The 22018-nt window shown below is 43.6% G+C and overlaps 2 protein-coding genes across 7 annotated transcripts in view; both read left to right on the forward strand.

Annotated features, from left to right (window-relative positions):
- Positions 1-22018, forward strand: part of LOC143782421 (enoyl-CoA hydratase EchA19-like) — a 187109-nt gene that overhangs the window by 157002 nt on the left and 8089 nt on the right. For all 6 annotated transcript variants that reach the window (XM_077269830.1, XM_077269831.1, XM_077269835.1 and 3 more), the window contains one exon: positions 9564-9713. In XM_077269830.1, coding sequence (XP_077125945.1) covers positions 9564-9713 — 150 coding nt within the window. The remainder of the gene's footprint in view (positions 1-9563; positions 9714-22018) is intronic.
- On the forward strand, positions 14220-16360 carry LOC143781154 (uncharacterized). Its single transcript, XM_077267655.1, has 4 exons — positions 14220-14458; positions 14539-14997; positions 15159-15315; positions 15436-16360. Exons 2-4 carry the CDS (start codon positions 14949-14951, stop codon positions 15824-15826), a joined length of 597 nt encoding a protein of 198 aa, XP_077123770.1. The 5' UTR covers positions 14220-14458; positions 14539-14948; the 3' UTR covers positions 15827-16360.

The raw sequence follows: 22018 nt of genomic DNA on the forward strand, positions 1-22018 counted from the left end.
GCCATGTTGCGTTTGGAGACCCCTGATGTGCCTAAACAGTGGAAACCCCTCAATTCTAACTTCAACACTAACCCCAACACACCCCTAACCCTAATCCCAACTGTAGCCATAACCCTAATCACAACCCTAACCCCAACACACCCCTAACCACAACCCTAACCCCAACACACCCGTAACCCTAAATCCAACCCTAATCCTAACCCTAATCCCAACCCTAAACAACCGCAGGGCCGCGCTTAGTAACCCGATGTTTACCATGGTTACCAGCGTAAAAGTAAAAAAAAAAAAACGTACATACTCACATTTTGGTGTCCTTCAGGTCCCTTGCCGTCTGCTTCCCGCTCTGACTGAGCGCCGCCGTACAGTGAGAGCACAGCACAGCGGTGACGTCACCGCTGTGCTCTGCTCTCACTTTCCGGCCGGCAGACAGTCAGAGCGGGAAGCAGACGGCAAGGGACCTGAAGGACACCGAAATGTGAGTATGTACGTTTTTTGTTTTTTTTTACTTTTACGCTGGTAACCACGGTAAACATCGAGTTACTAAGCGCGGCCCTGCGCTTAGTAACCCGATGTTTACCCTGGTTACAAGTGAACGCATCGCTGGATAGCTGTCACACACAACGATCCAGCGATGACAGCGGGAGATCCAGCGACGAAAGAAAGTTCCAAACGATCTGCTATGACGTACGATTCTCAGCAGGGTCCCTGATCGCTGCTGCGTGTCAGACACAGCGATATCGTATGGATATCCCTGGAACGTCACAGATCGTACCGTCGTAGCGATCAAAGTGCCACTGTGAGACGGTACCCTAACTCTAATTCCAACCCTAACCCTAAGGCTATGTGCCCACTTTGCGGATTCGTGTGAGATTTTTCCGCACCATTTTTGAAAAATCCGCAGGTAAAAGGCACTGCGTTTTACCTACGGATTTACAGCGGATTTCCAGTGTTTTTTTGTGCGGATTTCACCTGCGGATTCCTATTGAGGAACAGGTGTAAAACGCTGCGGAATCCGCACAAAATTGACATGCTGTGGAAAATACACAGCGTTTCCGCACGGTATTTTCCGCACCATGGGCACAGCAGATTTGGTTTTCCATAGGTGTACATGGTACTGTAAACCTGATGGAAAACTGCTACGAATTCGCAGCGGCCGATCCGCTGCGGATCCGCGGCAATCCGCTGCGGATTCGCAGCCAAATCCGCACTGTGTGCACATGCCCTAACCCTACCCCTAACCCTAACCCTACCCCTAATTCTAACCCTAATTCTAACCCTAGTTCTAACCCTAACCCTAGCAGAAAAAAAATATATATATTTTATTTATTTTTATTATTGTCCCTATGGGGGTGATAAAGGGGGGTCATTTACTTTTTTTTATTTTGATCACTGTGATAGGCTATATCGCAGTGATCAAAATACTTCTGAAATGAATCTGCCAGCCGGCAGACTCTGCGGGCGCAGTGCGCATGCGCCCGCCATATTGGAAGATGGCGGCGCCCATGGAGAAGCCGGACGGACATCGGGAGGCCCGGTAAGTATGAAGGGGGGGTGATCGGATCACGGGGGGGGGACCGGAGCACAGGGGGGGGGACCGGAGCACAGGGAGGGGGCACCGGAGCACGGGGGAGCGGACAGGAGAACGGAGGAGCGGACAGAATGAATTAGGGGGGCGGACCGCGCACCGGAGCACTGGGGGGGCGATCAGTGGGGTGGGGTGGGGGCAGATTAGGTTTTCCAGCCATGGCCGATGATATTGCAGCATCGGCCATGGCTGGATTGTAATATTTCACCGTTTTTTGGGGTGAAATATTACAAATCGCTCTGATTGGCAGTTTCACTTTCAACAGCCAATCAGAGCGATCGTAGCCACGGGGGGGTGAAGCCACCCCCCCTGGGCTGAAGCACCACTCCCCCTGTTCCTGGAGATCGGGTGAAATTGGAGTTAACCCTTTCACCCGATCTGCAGGAGCGCGATCCCTCCATGACGCATACGCTGCGTCACAGGTCGTGAAGGCACCGACTTTCATGACGCAGCGTATGCGTCAAAGGTCGTTAAGGGGTTAAATAAAGCAGCTTTGTTCTTGATATTTCCAAGTATTTGTCATTTGGCCTTACAAAGATTTGTTCATACAGTCGTCTGGTGGGTGATGTGATTTTAGTTCATTTCTGCAGTGAAAGCACACTAAAAACGCATATGAATTTTTTTCTCTGCAAATTTTATGTAAGTGACGCAATTCTATGAAGAAAATCCGCACAAAAAATTCAACATACTCTAGCGAAAAATTTACATGTTGCAGATTTCAAAAACGCACAATGGGAATGAAATTTCTATAAATCCCATCTGGCTTTGCATCGCTGGAGTCCTGGGTTCAAATGCTGCAAAGGACATCATCTGCAAGGAGTTCTCCCTGTGTTTGCATGGGTTTTCTCCGGGTACTGTGAGCCCCAGTGGAGAGTGATAATGTCTGTAAAGTGTTGTGGCATAATAAATAATTGTAAAATGTGTTTTTTGCTCAGTGAAAATACGCAGTGTCAAGTGGGAAGTTAAAGGGATATTCCCATCTCCAAGATCCTAACTCAGTATGTAATAGGTGTAATAATAATATTCGCAAATATCTCCAATAAGAAATGTAGTATAGTTCTACTGATTTGATATGTCACCCGATAAACAGGTAATTTCAGTAGCTTAGATATTCATGGTTACGGCCACTCACATAGTTGTTAGAGGCTATGACCATGGCCACTAACAGTACATAATAAAAATAAAACATAATGAAAAAAACATGTACAAAAATCATGAACAATACAAGTCACTGACTGGTACAGGAGGAAAGATGAACCTGCCCACGAGGACTCACAATATACAAGGGATGGATGAGGATATACAGTGGGTACAGAAAGTATTCATACCCCTTTAAATTTTTTACTCTTTGTTTCATTTTAGCCATTTGGTAAATTCAAAAAAGTTCATTTTTTTTTCTCATTAATGTACACTCTGCACCCCATCTTACTGAAAAAAACAGAAATGTAGTAATTTTTGCAAATTTATTAAAAAACAAAAACTGAAATATCACATGGTCACCCTTTTGAGCTAGTAAAGACATGAGTCTTATTGGGAATGAAGCAACAAGTTTTCACACCTGGATTTGAGGATCCTCTCCCATTCTTCCTTGCAGATCCTCTCCAGTTCCCTCAGGTTGGATGGTGAACATTGGTGGACAGCCATTTTCAGGTTTCTCCAGAGATGCTCAGTTGGGTTTAGGTCAGGGCTCTGTCTGGGCCAGTCAAGAATGGTCACAGAGTTGTTCTGAAGCCACTCCTTTGTTATTTTAGCTGTGTGCTGAGAGTCATTGTCTTGTTGGAAGGTGAACCTTCAGCCAAGTCTGAGGTCCAGAGCACTCTGGAAGAGGTTTTCATCCAGGATATCTCTGTATGTGGCCGCATTCATGTTTCCTTTAATGACAAGGAGTCGTCCTGTCCCTGCAGCTGAAAAACACCCCCATAGCATGATGCTGCCACCACCATGTTTCATTGTTGGGATTGTATTGGGCAGGTGATGAGCAGTGTCTGGTTTTCTCCACACATACCGCTTAGAATGATCACTAAAAAGGTCTATCTTCGTCTTGTCAGTGACACCGCACTGTACTTACCACCTGAGTCAGTGCGCGTGTCTGGAGGGGAGCTGGCAGAGCCTGGAGATTCGTGAGATGTGGTGCGGCTGTGGTGGTGAGACATGCAACAGTGGCCGGTGTGTAGCCTAACCCTGGAGCCCCAGAGAGCAGAGCCCTGGGTTAGAAAGCCGAAAGGGGTGTCAGAGAGGAGTGGGTCAAACCAGAGGACGTCGTGGTTACCGAAGGAAGAGAACAGGAACGTGGACAACAACTTGCTGGGGTCAGAACAAGAGAGATACAGGAGCTACAGAATCAGAGAGCAACACTCAGTAACTTGAACAGACTGGATCATACGCAAGCGATCAATCAAGAGCAAACAGTATTAACCCCTGATGCCCTAGACAAGCACATCCATACAGACCATGACATGTCTTATCAGACCAGAGAATCTTATTTCTCATAGTCTGGGAGTCCTTCATGTGTTTTTTTTTTTTTTAAACTCTATGCAGGCTTTCATATGTCTTGCACTGAGGAGAGGCTTCCATCAGGCCACTCAGCCTTAAAGGCCTGACTGGTGGAGGGCTGCAGTGACAGTTGACTTTGTGGACCTTTCTCCCTGCTGCATCTCTGTAGCTCAGCCACAGTGACCTTGGGTTTATTCTTTACCTCTCTCACCGAGGCTCTTCTCCAACGCTTGCTCAGTTTGGCTGGATGGCCAGATCTAGGAAGACTTCTGGTGGTCCCAAACTTCTTCCATTTAAGGATTATGGAGGCCATTGTGCTCTTAGGAACCTTAAGTACTGCAGAAATTCTATTGTAACCTTGGCCAGATCTGTGCATTGCCGCAATTCTGTCTCTGAGCTCCTTGGCCAGTTCCTTTGACCTCATGATTCTCATTTGGTCTAACGTTCACTGTGAGCTGTGAGGTCTTATATAGACAGGTCTGTGCATTTCCAAATCAAGTCCTATCAGTTTAATTAAACACAGCTGGACTCCAATGAAGGAGTAGAACCATCTCAAGGAGGAGCACAAGAAAATGGACGTCATGACTTAAATGAGTGTCTGAGCAAATGTTCTGAATACTTATGACCATGTGATATTTCAGTTTTCATTTTTTATTAAATTTGCAAACATTAATACATTTCTATTTTTTCAGTCAAGATGGGGTGCAGAGTGTACATTAATGTGAAAAAAATTATATTTAGATTCTTGGTTAAGGAATGTGCAGATTCAGGAAATATTTTTAATTTGGAGTCAACAAGGTGTGGAAAGGACTTGGACATGTAGTTTGAAGGAGAGATCAGAGTCAAGGATTATCCTGAAGCAGCAAGCTTGCGGGACTGGGGAGCGTGAGCAGCCATTGACTTTGATGGATAGGTTTGTTGGGCAGGGTTGAATGAGATGGGGGCAAGATGACCAATTCTGTTTTGTCCATGTTACCTTTTAGAAATCTAGCAGAGAAGGATGAGACAGCGGCCAGACACTGTGGGACTCTGGCTAGTAAGGAGGTGATATAGGGTCCAGAGAGGTAGATCTTTATATCATCAGCATAGAGATGATATTGCAAGCCATCGGACTCTATGAGCTGTCCCAGGCCGAAGGTGTAGATGAAGAAAATCACGGGTCCTAGAACTGAACATTGGGGGACACCGACAGATAGGGGGCAGGATGAGGAGGTATTATGTGAGTGGGAGATGCTCAATGTCTGGTCTGTTAGGTATGAAGAAATCCAAGATAGGTTCAAGACTGTTATTCCAAGAGATGAGTGAATCTGTAGTAAGAGGGAATAGTCCACTGTGTTGAAGGTAGGAGACACGTCCAGGAGGAGGGGAACAGACTAGTGTCGCTTGGATTTGGCAGTTAGGCTACGTTCACATTTGCGTTGTGCGCCGCAGCGTCGGCGCCGCAGCGCACAACGCAAACAAAAACGCAGCAAAACGCATGCACAACGCTGCGTTTTGCGCCGCATGCGTCGTTTTTTTCATTGAATTTGGACGCAGCAAAAATGCAACTTGCTGCGTCCTCTGCGCCCCGACGCGGGCGCCGCAGCGACGCATGCGGCGCAAAACGCAAGTGCGCCGCATGTCCATGCGCCCCCATGTTAAATATAGGGGCGCATGACGCATGCGGCGCCGCTGCGGCGCCCGACGCTGCGGCGCTGGCCGCAAATGTGAACGTAGCCTTAGTAGGTAGTTGGTGACTTCAGTCAGTGCAGTTTCAGTGGAGTGATGCAGTCAGAAGCCAGATTGTACGCGGTCAAAGATGATGCAGGAGGAGAGGTGGGAGGATAGTTCAAGATGGATGTTTTGTTACAGGTTTTTTTTGAGGCATAGAGGAGAAGTGATATGGGGCGATAGGCAGACACAGAGGATGAGTCAAGGGAGGGCTTTTTGAGGATTAGTGTGATATAGGCATGTTTTAACTCCTTTACCCCCAAGGATGGATTGCATGTTAATGACCGGGCCATTTTTTACAATTCTGACCACTGTCCCTTTATGAGGTTATAACTCTGGAACGCTTCAACATATCCTGGTGATTCTGACATATATTGTACTTACTTGAGTTTATTGTGAAAAAATTTGGCGAAACGTTTGAAAATTTCGCAATTTTCCTACTTTGCATTTTCATGCCCTTAAATCACAGAGATATGTCACACAAAATACTTAATAAGTAACATTTTCCACATGTCTGCTTTACATCAGCACAATTTTGGAACCAACATTTTTTTTTTATTAGGGAGTTACAAGGATTAAAAGTTGACCAGCAATTTATCATTTTTATAACACAATTTTTTTTCTAGGGACCACATCACATTTGAAGTCACTTTGAGGGGTCTATATGATAGAAAATACCCAAGTGTGACACCATTCTAAAAACCGCACCCCTCAAGGTGCTCAAAACCACATTCAGGAAGTTTATTAAAGGGACTCTCACCTGAATTTGGAGGGAACAATTTTCAGTCATATGGGCGGGGTTTTCGGGTGTTTGATTCACCCTTTCCTTACCCGCTGGCTGCATGCTGGCTGCAATATTGTATTGAAGTTCATTCTCTGTCCTCCATAGTATACTTCTGCGTAAGGTAAGATTGCCTTGTGCAGGCATGTACTACTGTATTTACTTCTGATCCAATTTGTTTTATTTTACCAAGGGTAACAGAAGAAATTGGACCCCAAAAGTTGTTGTACAATTTGTCCTGAGTACGCTGATACCCCATATGTGGGGGTAAACCACTGTTTGGGCGCATGGCAGAGCTCGGAAGGGAAGGAGCGCCATTTGACTTTTCAATGCAAAATTAGCTGGAATTGAGAGAGGACGCCATGTCGCGTTTGGAGAGCCCCTGATGTGCCTAAACAGTGGAAACCCCCCTAAAGTAACACCATTTTGGAAAGTAGACCCCCTAAGGAACTTATCTAGATGCGTGGTGAGCACTTTGAAGCCCCAGTGCTTTCACAGAAGTTTATGATGTAGAGCCGTGAAAATAAAAAATCCTTTTTTTTCCACAAAAATGATTTTTTTAGCCCCAGTTTTGTATTTTCCCAAGGGTAACAGAAGAAATTGGACCCCAAAATTTGTTGTTCAATTTGTCCGGAGCACGCTGACACCCCATATGTGGGAGAAAACTACTGTTTGGGAGCATGGCAGAGCTCGGAAGGGAAGAAGTGGCGTTTTGGAATGCAGACTTTGACGGAATGATCTGCGGGTTTCACGTTGCGTTTGCAGAGCCCCTGATGTACCTAAACAGTAGAAACTCCCCACAAGTGACCCCATTTTGGAAACTAGACCCCCCAAGGAACTTATCTAGATGTGTGGTGAGCACTTTGAACCCCCAAGCGTTTCACTAAAGTTTATAACGCAGAGCCGTGAAAATAAAAAATCTTTTTTTTCCACAAAAATGATTTTTTTAGCCCCCAGTTTAGTATTTTCCCATGGGTAACAGGAGAAATTGGACCCCAAAAGTTATTGTCCAATTTGTCCTGATTACGCTGATACCCCATATGTGGGGGTAAACCACTGCTTGGGTGCACGGCAGAGCTCAGAAGGGAAGGAGCACCGTTTTACTTTTTCAACGTAGAATTGTATGGATTGAGATCGGACGTCATGTTGCGTTTGCAGAGCCCCTGGTGTGCCCAAACAGTGGAAACCTCCCAATTCTAACTCCAACCCTAAGCCTAATCCCAACCCTAACCCCAACACACCCCTAACCCCAACCCTAACCACACCCCTAACCCAAACACACCCCTAACCCTAGTCCCAACACCAACACACCCCTAACCCCAACACACCCCTAATCCAATCCCTAACCATACCCCTAAACCTGACACACCCCTAACCCAACCGTAAACGTAATCCAAACTCTAGCCCCAACCCTAACTTTAGCTCTAACCCTAACTTTAGCCCCAACCCTAACCCTAACTTTAGCTCCAACCCTAACTTTAGCCCCAACTCTAACCCTAATGGGAAAATGGAAATAAATACTTTTTTTTATTTTATCATTTTTCCCTGACTATGGCGGTGATAATGGGGGGTTTGATTTACTATTTATAGTAGGTTTTTATGTTTGGCAGCTGACACACACTAAAAGACGCTTTTTTTTTGCAAAAAATATTTTTTGCGTTACCACATTCTGAGAGCTATAATTTTTCCATATTTCGGCCCACAGAGTCATGTGAGGTCTTGTTTTTTGCGGGACAAGTTGACGTTTTTATTGTTTTCGGGCACATTACATTTTTTGATCGCTTTTTATTCCGATTTTTGTTAGGCAGAATGAACAAAAACCAGCAAATCATGAATTTCTTTTGGGGGACGTTTATACCATTCCACGTTTGGTAAAATTGATAAAGCAGTTTTATTCTTCGAGTCAGTACGATTACAGCGATTCCTCATTTATATTTTTTTTATGTTTTGGCGCTTTTATACAATAAAAACTTTTATAGAAAAAATAGTTATTTTTGCATCGCTTTATTCTGAGGGCTATAACTTTTAAATTTTTTTGCCGATGACGCTGTATGGCGGCTTGTTTTTTGCGGGACAAGATGATGTTTTCAGCGGTACAATGTTTATTTATATCTGTCTATTTGATTGCGTGTTATTCCACTTTTTGTTCGGCGGTATGATCAAGCATTGTTTTTTGCCTAGTGTTTTTTTTTTATTTTTACAGTGTTCACTGACGGGGTTAACTAGTGGGACAGTTCTATAGGTCGGGTCGTTACGGACACGGCGATGTTAAATGTCTGCACTTTTATTGGGTTTTTTTATTATTTACATAAAGAAATGTATTTATTGGAACATTTTTTTTTATTTATTTAGGATTTTTTTTTTTTTTTACACGTAAATATTTTTTTTTCACTTTGTCCCAGTGTGGGACATCATGTTATAGTGTCAGATTGCTGATCTGACACTTTGCAATGCACTGTGGCAGATCAGCGATCTGACAGGCTATGCTGCAGGCTTGCCGTTGCCTGCTCTGAACAGGCGCTTGCAAGCCACCTCCCTGCAGGACCCAGAAGGAGCCCTGCGGCCATTTTGGATCCAGGGCCTCGCGTTGCTCCGAGGGTCTCAGGGAAGCATGCAGGGAGCCCCCTCCCTGCGCGCTGCTTCCCAGTGCCACCGGAGCGCTGCGATCATGTTTTTTATCGCAGTGTTCCGGGGGTTAATGTGCCAGGAGCGGTCCGGGACCGAATGTCAGCTGTGATAGCTGACACCCGGCCGTGCTCCCCCCATGAGCGCGGCTGATCGCATTAGACGTACTATCCCGTCGGTGGTCATACGGGCCATACCACCTCGACGGGATAATACGTCTAATGTCAGAAAGGGGTTAAGCAAAATGGAAAGACACCAGTTGTTAGTTATTACACCTACCACATCATATTGGTATAGGATCTTGAATATAGGAATACCTCTGTAACCTTATACTCCTCTGTTAATCTACATTCTGTTGTATTTCTGCAGGTGTCCCACTACTAGATGGCGGAACAGTAAGATTGCCACAGTTAATTGGGCTTTCCAGAGCTTTGGATCTCATTCTTACAGGGAGGCCGGTAAATGCCCAAGAAGCATATGCTTTTGGACTTGCTAATCGGGTGGTTCCTGATGGCCAAGGTAAGTGTTGATGTCCTAAGCAAATATATATATATTGTCTACTATGAAGCCTAGCTATAGTATCTCATCACATGCGATTTAAACAGAATCTGATATAAAACAATACCTGGATGTTTATTATTATTTTACCATGAGAGTTGAAACATCAAAGATTACTTTGAAAATGTGTGATTTTGCTAAATTTAAACCAGGAAGTAACAATTGGGTGAGTAATGGGTGACTGCGCAATCTTTTATTATGGACGCAGTTGAGTAGAGACCAATATAACATAGGGAGTGAAAGGGTACATGCACACAGGGTCTGATTCATCAAAGCTTTTACACCAGTATTCTGGCTTGAAAAGTCTTTAAATTTGGCCCATATCGATGCTGCACTAAAATGTTGTGATTTTAGCGTTCTCACGCCATTTTTGCCCAGCGCCAACAAAGTGTGCTGGATGGGACAAGAGCACTGAGACTCCTACTCATCACGTTCATGACAAGCGGCAGCCTTTTCTACTCCACAAATCTTACTAGACAAGACTGGATTAATAAGCCTCTTAATGAATTAGAAGTAACTGACTCCATCACGCCTTCTCATCAAGACTGGTGTGAACAATGCCGATCTTGATGAATCAAGGCCATTGAGTTTTTTTGAGGAGCGTTTTAGAGTGTGTCCACTTCAAAAAACACCTAAAAAAGTGCAATTAATGATTGAAAGTCTATTCCTATTTATTTCTATAGAAAAATGACACTGTTATTACTTTCAGCCTTTTGATCGTTTTTAGCTTCAGGTTTTCAAAATCCAAATGTTTAAAAGAAGTGACCAGATCATTCTTCATGTGTTTTCCACTATGAAGCTGCTCCATAGTTTACAATTGAACTCAATATCAAATCTACAAAAAAATGCCATAGAGATGTCTCGTCATTTTTTTTCAGCATTTTGTAAGCATTTGTTAGGTTGTTTTACTTCATAAAACACTAGCGCTTTAGGCCAGTTTCACATTTGCGGTTGTGTCCGCAGCGTTTCTTCCGCAATTATCTGCATGCATTGTGTATTCCTATCTTTAACATTAGGGACGCATGTGTCTGCGTTCGATTGCGTTTTTCCGTGTTTGACGACGCATGCGTCGTTTCGTCGTCTGCGGTTTGGCGTGGTAAACGCTACATGTAAACTGAAAACACCAAAAAGCAAATAGCAATGGAATCCTAGACAACTACACCAAACCAAAACACAAGGATTCCTAAAATATAACTTTTAATAATCAAAGTTAAAATACACAGTTCTGAATTGAAGACAATACAATATAAAAATTACAAGGGAATTAACTGACCCCTGTCAAAACCCTATTCCTATCCACTACCTATATGCGGGGGTAGGCACCCTAATTTTCTGCGGTTGGCGCCCCCACTCATCGATGGCTGGCCCTACAGGCCCTACAATTGCCCTATTATACCAATAAGGTAGTGTCACAATTATGAACCCAAAACCAAAAATATCATAACAAATAATCAAAATAGTATAAATAAATAAGAAAAAATTAGTAAAAACAAACTAAACAAAAAAACAAAAATTCATGTTCTTTTGCCCAAGCTGCGGATTCTCAATAGACTGTTCGTATATCATGTATCCTTGGGGGTATATAGTACGATAAGCAGGTAGAGAGCCCCAGTTACTTCATTTATAATGATCTACAGACCAAAAAATTAACATAAAGAATTAGCAAAAAACAATCTAAATAAATGAGAAAAAATTAGAAAAACCAAACAAAACAAAACAAACGCAAAAATTAGTTTTTTGCCCGGACTGAGACCCCCAAATCACATGTCCAGTATATTTGGGGTATTTGATGCAGGAAATAGATAGAAAAACCCCAATCACCTTATTTACTGTAATCTGCAAATTTTAACCAAAATATCATAAAAAATAAACAAAAATTGTATGAAAACCATATAATAAAAAATAATCAAAACAAACAAAACAAAAAAACTGAAAAATAGTTCAATAACCAACAGCTTGAATGCCCCAATAGGGTATATAGACCAGGTGTAACCTTTTGGGCCAATAGAAAAAGGGAATATTATTGTCCCATTTATGCACAAAAGACTCAGTTATGGAAAACCACTTAAAAGACCAAAAAAGATGTCTATACACGGTTCTCACACAGTGGTGGGATGTCCATATAGAAAGCCTCCTTCAATATCAAGGCTAACTCAAAAATAGTCATTTCAAAAAGTGGAAATACCAGAGTATAATGCAGTCCTTATCCCAAAATTATGGGTATATCCTGTAGAAGAGTTTATTCCAATGGCAGTATTATATATAGGCCAAATTAAAACGTACTTGACACGGAGAAGAGATGAGGATATGACCCGTCCAGTATGTTGAAATCCTTCAATCTTGTTATAAAGCTAAATCCAGCAGTCATATAGGTGGCCATGCATCATGCCACAAAAGATAGTCATTCAGCCACATCAGGCATATCAGGCATATCGATGCAACAGCAGTTTAGATGGCCATATCCTATAGATTAATACCGATCCTTATGTCACATTTGGCACTTCACTCATCTGATCCACAGAGAGCTTTTATTCTATGCTGCGGATATCAATTCAGCCGCCATGTCACCAAGATGGTCAAATCAACCCTTTTACTCATCTGATGTAGATAGAATCCTTTAGCCATGCTGCGAATACCAGTCCAGCCATTAGGACATCTTAATCCAGGATATCGTCCCTTACAGTGCCCAACGCGTTTCCCCCCCGTGGGAAAAACGGGGGTTCATCAGGGGTACCCACCGTCCGAACAATACAGGCGGTGAGGTATTCGCAGCATGGCTAAAGGATTCTATCTACATCAGATGAGTAAAAGGGTTGATTTGACCATCTTGGTGACATGGCGGCTGAATTGATATCCGCAGCATAGAATAAAAGCTCTCTGTGGATCAGATGAGTGAAGTGCCAAATGTGACATAAGGATCGGTATTAATCTATAGGATATGGCCATCTAAACTGCTGTTGCATCGATATGCCTGATATGCCTGATGTGGCTGAATGACTATCTTTTGTGGCATGATGCATGGCCACCTATATGACTGCTGGATTTAGCTTTATAACAAGATTGAAGGATTTCAACATACTGGACGGGTCATATCCTCATCTCTTCTCCGTGTCAAGTACGTTTTAATTTGGCCTATATATAATACTGCCATTGGAATAAACTCTTCTACAGGATATACCCATAATTTTGGGATAAGGACTGCATTATACTCTGGTATTTCCACTTTTTGAAATGACTATTTTTGAGTTAGCCTTGATATTGAAGGAGGCTTTCTATATGGAGATCCCACCACTGTGTAAGAACCGTGTATAGACATCTTTTTTGGTCTTTTAAGTGGTTTTCCATAACTGAGTCTTTTGTGCATAAATGGGACAATAATATTCCCTTTTTCTATTGGCCCAAAAGGTTACACCTGGTCTATATACCCTATTGGGGCATTCAAGCTGTTGGTTATTGAACTATTTTTCAGTTTTTTTGTTTTGTTTGTTTTGATTATTTTTTATTATATGGTTTTCATACAATTTTTGTTTATTTTTTATGATATTTTGGTTAAAATTTGCAGATTACAGTAAATAAGGTGATTGGGGTTTTTCTATCTATTTCCTGCATCAAATACCCCAAATATACTGGACATGTGATTTGGGGGTCTCAGTCCGGGCAAAAAACTAATTTTTGCGTTTGTTTTGTTTTGTTTGGTTTTTCTAATTTTTTCTCATTTATTTAGATTGTTTTTTGCTAATTCTTTATGTTAATTTTTTGGTCTGTAGATCATTATAAATGAAGTAACTGGGGCTCTCTACCTGCTTATCGTACTATATACCCCCAAGGATACATGATATACGAACAGTCTATTGAGAATCCGCAGCTTGGGCAAAAGAACATGAATTTTTGTTTTTTTGTTTAGTTTGTTTTTACTAATTTTTTCTTATTTATTTATACTATTTTGATTATTTGTTATGATATTTTTGGTTTTGGGTTCATAATTGTGACACTACCTTATTGGTATAATAGGGCAATTGTAGGGCCTGTAGGGCCAGCCATCGATGAGTGGGGGCGCCAACCGCAGAAAATTAGGGTGCCTACCCCCGCATATAGGTAGTGGATAGGAATAGGGTTTTGACAGGGGTCAGTTAATTCCCTTGTAATTTTTATATTGTATTGTCTTCAATTCAGAACTGTGTATTTTAACTTTGATTATTAAAAGTTATATTTTAGGAATCCTTGTGTTTTGGTTTGGTGTAAACGCTACATGTAGTAATTTTAGAGGCGTCAATTTGCCACCTAGAAACGTATGCGGTTGTTAGCGGATGGAATGCAGCAAAAAAACGCATTGCTGTCTAGTGAACGCATGCGGCCGCAAGAACATGCGTTTGCTTGCGCTTGTGAATGCATGTGTTGCACCAGAGACAAACATGTCTAGACACTAATTAGCCACCCCCCACATACAAGGTGATAAAGGGAGGGAGTGGACATTTGCAGGTTACAACTCAGCAGACAGAGAAGCAGAGCAGACAGACAAAAGAACCTTGGAGGAAACAAGACTCTGAACAATGTGAGTATATCCTAGCCAATGCCTTTATTTTCTATTTTCTGTCTCTACATGTCCTAATTTCTGCCATTTCTTTCTTTTTGCATGCATCAGAATGTCATCTTCTTCTGATGAGGAGCAACGTCATGGGCCTTCTCAAGCCGAACATGTCAGTGAAGTGAGTACTCAACTCCTCAGATTGGTAAGTATTCACTGTCACATCTACACATGTGACAATTTTTTTTTTCCTTTTTTTAGAGCACTTCTTCCACTGCGGCAGAAGCAGCGGGGTCACGGTCGGGTGGCAAGGCAGCAGCGTGTAAGTATACCTGGCTGACTGTTTACTGTATCCTCTCTTTAGTATTCTTGAATCTTCCTTTCTTTACTTTCCTCTTTCTTTACATTTTTCTTCTGGACTCCTTTTTTATCTTGACTTTCATTATTCATGCCATTTCTCAGCCTCTGTTTTCTTTCTTTTCCTTATGTTAATGTATCCAACATTAATGTCTTCATTTATTTTTTAGGTATGAGAACGGAATGAGGACCTCATTGACAACGATATCCTCATCTCCCTGGTCCATGAGCGAGTCCCGTTGTGGGACACCCGGGTTCCACAGCACTCGGACAACGTGACGATCCAGCGGCTATGGAATGAGGTGGCCAAAGCGATGTGGGATGGCTGGGACAACTCCCCGATTCAGGTCCGAAATGCATTTTGTAAGTATTGAAATGCAGTGTGAAGCTGCAGAGACCTTAAGCCGTGCTCACACAACTGTGTGTGATGACAGAAACTCTCAGGAGTTTCTGTCATCACACACAGTTGTGAGACCACGGCCAAAAGTCCATTGTCTAACCATTATTTTTTGTTTTTTCACCAGTGCTCAAAGTCAAAACACGTTGGCGTTCGATGAAGGATCGCTTCAACAAGGACCTGCGTCAAGAGAGCCGTGTTCCCAGTGGTTCTGGAGCAAGGATCAGAAAATATAAATACCACCGCATTCTGGCATTTTTAAGACCGGTCCTTGCCCAGAGAATGTAAGTATTTTTCCTGTGTGTTAGGTTGTGGTGTTTTGCCATAATCTGTATGTTTCTATTCAACAGGAGTTGGCGTTTTTTTTAGTTTTTGGCATTCATTTTTTTTTCCTTTTATCACAGCACACGGAGCAGCACTGTTGACCCAGGTTCTGGAGCGGTCCTTCATCAGACAGCCACGGACCCGTCCCAGCCATCCTGCAGCGCTGCAGCAAGTGGGCCTGCCACACTAACTGGAGACCAGGAAGCTGGTCCATCAGGTGTTACCCTTTCCCAGTCCTCTGCCTCTGCCCCTTTTTTTTTGGGCTCCTCCCGGCAGAGGCAGAGGGCATCAGACAGGTCACTCATGCTTGAGTTTTTGCACTTGAGCTCGGTTTTTCACGATGAACTCAAGGCTTTGGGTGACCGACTGGACACTGCCATTAGCCATATGAATACACGTATCCAGGAGGTCACCAAAAGCCTTGACCAAGTAAAAGCCGACCTCCAGAGGCCAGCACATCATTTTTTTTAACCAAATTGAACAGGGCATGTCGGAACACCTTACTCCTGATCTCCAGCTTAATGTCATGCAGGCCTGCAATGCTGCTTACGTGCAGGCTATGCAGCAGAGTCTGTATTTTCAGCAGACAGTGGCGGCATATCCACCTGTGCCTACACTGTCACAATTGACCTCAATGCTGACCTCTGCTGCATACCACTGCACGGCCACCTCCATTCCAAGCACTGCCGGACACCACTACAGCACCACCACCATGCCTAGTGCTGTAGGACAGCCCACCACCACCACCATGACAACTGCTGCTCCTGCTTGGACCTCCTCCACTGACACCACCATGCAGCAGCAGGACCCTGGCATGGCCTTCCGCTCCGCCACCACGATGCAGCAGGACCCTGGCATTCCCTTCCGCTCCACCACCACGATGCAGCAGGACCCTGGCATTCCCTTCCGCTCCGCCACCACGATGCAGCAGGACCTGGCATTCCCTTACGTTCCGCCACTACGATGCAGCAGGACCCTGGCATGGCCTTCCGCTCCGCCACCACGATGCAGCAGGACCCTGGCATGGCCTTACAAACTTCTACCGCAACCATGCAGCAGCAGCAGCATGATAAAGACACTGACAGTTTGGCCACTATAACCAGGCCGCAAGAAATTAGCCTGCCGAGGCTCCCCAGACCGCTACGCCAATCCCAAAAAGGGAGAAAAAGAAGCAGACTATTTTTATTCCTCCCCCCTCACCTCCCAATGTGTCTGTTATGTCAGGTTTGTCTCACTCTTCCAGTGTGTCTCAGCCCACTCATGCGTTGAGCCCCATTCCCGATCTGCCAGACCCCAGTAATTTACTTGCCCCTTCTCCTGCCACCCCTGCGTCGTCCACAGTGAGTCAAGCTTCACAGCTACATACCCCCCGTTTACAGCACTCTACCCCAAGCAGGCGCAGTTAATTTTTTTTTTATTTGTTAACAAAATAAATAATAATGTTTTTTGCCCCCAAAAAGGTTTGGTTAATTGTGTATTTCGCCGCCGGCAACACACACCGTGCGCCAAATAAAAAACTGCGCCGCACACTTTATTTTTTGCCCACATCATAGCTCCAGTAGTTAACAAGTACAACACTGCAGTTTTGTGTGTCTTTAGTATAGAGATATGAGGTGGGCCAAAAAATTAATTCATGTATTATCTCCATAATCTCTTCCTTCTGCTTAGTCTGTGACTAGTGTTGCAGTCTGAAGAGAAAATGGCGGAAATACAATGCAGAACTATACTCAACAGGTCAGGTGTCCAAAAACTCATTAGTTAGGACACCTGACCTGGTGAGTAGAGAACTGCCTTGTATAACCTCCATTTTCTCTTCTGTGTACATAATCTATTTCACACAAAGTGAAGGGACGATGGCAGTCATACAAGGCATATCTACAGTATGCTCACCTGGACATGTTTCAGAAATAGTGAATTCATGAGGCTGTTAGATGTGCATCATGAATTCATTATTTCTGACACCTGACTTGATGAGTATAGATCTGTTTTGTATTAAACAGCCATTGTCTCTTCAGTCTGCGTCCAATGGATACTGCAGAACAGAATCAGGACGCAATGACGTCAACAACCTTACCACTAACAACCTTGCTGCCGTCACACTAGCAGTATCTGGTCAGTAATTTAAATCAGTATTTGTAAGCCAAAACCAGGAGTGGGTGATAAATGCAGAAGTGCTAAATATGTAAATATAATACTTTTCCTCTAATTGTTCCACTCCTGGTTTTGGCTTGAAAAGTATTATATTTACATATTTAGCACTTCTGCATTTATCACCCACTCCTGGTTTTGGCTTACAAATACTGATATAACATACTGACAAAATACTGCTAGTGTGAGGGCAGCCTTGGTTTGTAGAGGAAATACATAGGAGACACGGTCAAGATACCAAAAAAATAAAGTTTATTAACAACAAATATTAGTAACATTTAAAAAAATAACTGGTACAGACCAAATCCCAATAGGACATTTACACAACATTGTCCTGCCATGACACACGTCCAATATCTGAATCAAAAAAGGCAGCAAATTGGTTCCGCATGTGTCCAACTTCAGCAGTTGACCGCAGCGGGTGATGCTGGTAATCTGGCAATGGGATTCCAACTGGTTCATCCAGTTCAATGTTGGGTCGCTTCTTAGCCATTATGTAATTGTGGAGAACCACACAGGCTTTGACCACTTCGTTGACTGTCTCCATTTTTAGATTAATGGCTGTTGCAAGAATGCGCCATTTTGAGACTAGAATCCCAAACGTACACTCTACTGTTCTTCGGACCCTGGTCAGTCTGTAGTTAAAGATCCTTTTAGTGTGGTTCAAGTCCCGACTGGAATATGGCTTCAGTAGGTTTTCACACATCTGAAAGGCCTCATCCCCAACCATAACAAATGGCATTGGTGGACCTTGAGTGTTGGGAAGAGGTCATGGCCGTGGAAAATTAAAGGGAACCTGTCACCCCCCCAGGCGTTGGCTCTTTTAGTTCTGTGTGCTGTAACTGCCGAAATAATCAGTGTTATAATTTGTCCAAAATACCTTGTCTTCAGACAAGGAGGCAGGCCTTTCCCCCCTGCTTTAGACGCCACACAGCCTTCACTCACATCTTCCAGGCGCCGCCTCCTCACCGCTGTTTTGAAATGATGCGGCGCCTGCGCTCTTTTCTCCTGCCTTGGGCAGGCGCAGTGAGCGCTGGCCGTCTGTCCTCTGTGCGTACGTACGCCCTGCCTGTGAATCCCAGCCCTGCAGTGTCTTATGAATTATTCATACTATGGGGCTGGGATTCCTGGGCATGCGCATTGCGTGTCTAAGCCTCTCACCCTCTCCCACCGCCTGCTACAGCGTGTGCATCCTCAGGTGATCCCTCCTCCGTGCAAATCACCTGGAACCTTGCCAAATCCTCACAGCTGGTGTGTGTGTGTGTGTAGCAGGCGGTGGGAGAGGGTGAGAGGCAGGCGCCGCATCATTTCAAAACAGCGGTGAGGAGGCGGTGCCAAGAAGATGTGAGTGACGGCTGTGTGGCGTCTAAAGCAGGGGGGAAAGGCCTGCCTCCTTGTCTGAAGACAAGGTATTTTGGACAAATTATAAAACTGATTATTTCTGCAGTTACAGCACACAGAACTAAAAGAGCCACCTTGTCAGAATGCAGCATTACTGCTGCACAAGGTGGCTCTTTTAGTTAAAAACGCCTGGGGGGGGGGTGACGGGTTCCCTTTAAAATTTTTGCCATACACACAGCGCCCAATATCCGAGTTCTTGAAAGTCTGGGAATCGTTGCCACGGCCAAAAGCTCCAATGTCCACGGCGATGAAGTGACAGTCCGCATCGGCTATTGCCATGAGCACAACAGAAAAATATTTTGTATAGTTGAAGTACTCCGATCCTGTTCTGGCTGGTTTGATAATGCGGATGTGCTTTCCATCCACCGCTCCCAAACAGTTGGGGAAATCGCACACACTCCAGAATTTTTCCGCAATTTCAATCCACATGTCCGCGGTGGGTAGAGGTATAAACTCATCCCGGAGTACATTCCACAAAGCCCGGCAGGTGTCCGCAACTATTCCGGACAGGGTAGAAATTCCAAGCCGGTATTGGAAGTGGAGGGATGATAAACTCTCTCCGGTTGCCAGAAATCTGGAAGAAAATAAATAATAAAAATTACAATCAATTCTATTTATGGTGTTGTTATGTTAAAGACATAAAGGAAAATAAAAAAAAAAAATACATGTCAGAACAGCCAAAATTTGCACTGCCATTTGTTTAGATTTGTTATGTACCTTAATGTAACCAGCAGACGTTCCTCCGGTGGAATCGCTCTACGGAGCTGGGTGTCCTGTCTCCGTATGGCTCCTTGGACACGAGCAAGCAAATCCCAGAAAGAGTCTTGCGACATCTTGTATATTCCGGGAATTTGTCCGGGTTGGCATTAAGCTCGCCATACAGCGTGTGGTAGGCTCCACGGCTCTCACGTAGTTCAATAATGGGGTGTCTCCAAAAACGCCTACGCCGTGTCCTTCTCCATCTTTCGCAATTTCTGTGTTGCTCCCAAGCAAACGCACAGGCAAGAAACAGCTTGATGCTTAAATCCAGGTTGAAATAAAAGCTCTCCATGCGAAGATCCATCATGACACAGGATACAGTAGGACACTGTTAAGCTTTCAGCAGTCCTAGGGTCTATATATAGATATCCCATAATACACACCCTCTGTAGTCACGGTGTCTGGTTATCTAGATTTTTCTCCTGTAAAATTTTCCACCATGCGCACAAAAAACGCAAACGCATGACAAAACACATGGAAAAGCGTGAAAACGCGGCGTTTTATTAACCGCATGCGTTTAGAAAATGCTGCGTTTGTACGTGATTCTATGCGTTTTTTCCTGCACTTGCGGATGCGGATTAAACGCTGCGGATTCGAACGCAAATGTGAAACTAGCCTTATTCGTTGCTTAAGTGTAAAAAAAAAAAGTATGTTTTACAACGGTAACAGACCTTTAACGGGAAGACAAAAAATTCTTAGAAAACGCCACACCTGAAATATATCGACATTTCAAGTTGTAGCTTGATCACAAGAATAAAAACGTGGGCATAGCAGGTTTTCTAAGTGGCCAAATACTTTTCTCTAAGCTCATGTAAGAGTCTGCTATTCTGTAAACAGCTGGCCTAAGTCATGCTAAGCCTCACATAAAAAATTTGTCATTTGGGTTCTATGCCAAAGCGGGTCAATACTCTGACTCATCACTGCCACTAAAGAATTTAAAGACTTTAGTGCTCGATTAAGAGGATTTCTTTTTCCCTATGTACAGAGCAAACTTAAGTAATATTTTCCCAAAAATTTTTTTTTTTTATTTTCAGAGTAAAACTCATATTGGAGCTATTGTTACATTTATTAATAAACTATGGGGCTATATGAAAAATCATTTTACTCACATCCACACAATTATTGTTGCCATGTTTCTAGTGAAAATATGATTATTTTTTCACCTGACAAGAGTACAAACCTCCGGTCACAAGGTGAATTATCGGATGTGACCCAGAACCAGCATTGGCACTATGCCATGGATGGTAGTTGTGTTTACTCGGGAGCCCAGACACAAGTATTACTCATAGTTTTCAGTGCTAGGAAGGAATTATTTCTGTCAAGTGCATCACACCATTTACTTACTGTTGAAAATTATTCATAAGTCTGCATTATAATATTTTTCCCTGGAATCTTTGACTGCTGCAGACATCATATCATATAAATATCTAAAATAATTATAAAAGGAACCAGTTTTCATATATTTTTAGAAATGTAAAATATTTTATTTTACTTATGTCAAATACCATGGAGTAGATTTGATTACGTAGTTCCTACTTTAATAAATCCATCTGTAATTTGCAGCAAATTCACTATATTCATTGTGTTTTACAAAGAGAGCACAGTCTTCAAACATTACTTCTATGTGCTTATAAAGCTAACATTTGACAAAATTTTTATTGTGGTGCCATTTTTATCCAAGGCACCTACCCCAAAGCTAAGGAAGAAGAGACATGGTCTGATAAGTATTTGCTAATGGTTAAACAGTAAGTAAAGCCGTGCAGCCATGTAGGCAGATACTGAAGCCTTTTAGACTCCTATAACCTTAAAGGGAACCTGTCACCCCCCCCCCCAGGCGTTTTTAACTAAAAGATCCACCTTGTGCAGCACTAATGCTGCATTCTGACAAGGTGGCTCTTTTAGTTCGGGTCCCTGCCACTGCTGAAATAATCACTTTTATAATTTGTCCCTGATACCTTGAAATAGACCTGGGGGCATGTCTTTTCCCCCAGACAGAAACGCCTCCCAGCCGTCACTCAGGGCCTCTGAGCACCGGACTCCGCCTCCTCTGGCTTCATTAACATCTCACACGGGGGCTCCTGGATTTATCGCCTTGTCAGTGACCACGTCCCTCGCTTGCCAGACGACCTTCCGCGGTCGAAGCAGCAGCCTCAACAGCGAACACTTTGAGGAAGTGAACACGCAGCAATCGCCCAGGTGTGAGGGTGCTCACCGTACCCCTTTTCCCTGCAGGACCTGCAGGTGTTTCAGGACCTGCAATGATGTCATGATCACATGACCAGCACATGACATGATATACCAGGGCCTGTGGTTCAGTCGGTGTGTGGTGCTGTGGGGGAAGTTGTACTTCCCACA

The sequence above is a fragment of the Ranitomeya variabilis genome, chromosome 6, assembly GCF_051348905.1.
Source record: "Ranitomeya variabilis isolate aRanVar5 chromosome 6, aRanVar5.hap1, whole genome shotgun sequence".
NCBI lineage: Eukaryota > Metazoa > Chordata > Amphibia > Anura > Dendrobatidae > Ranitomeya > Ranitomeya variabilis.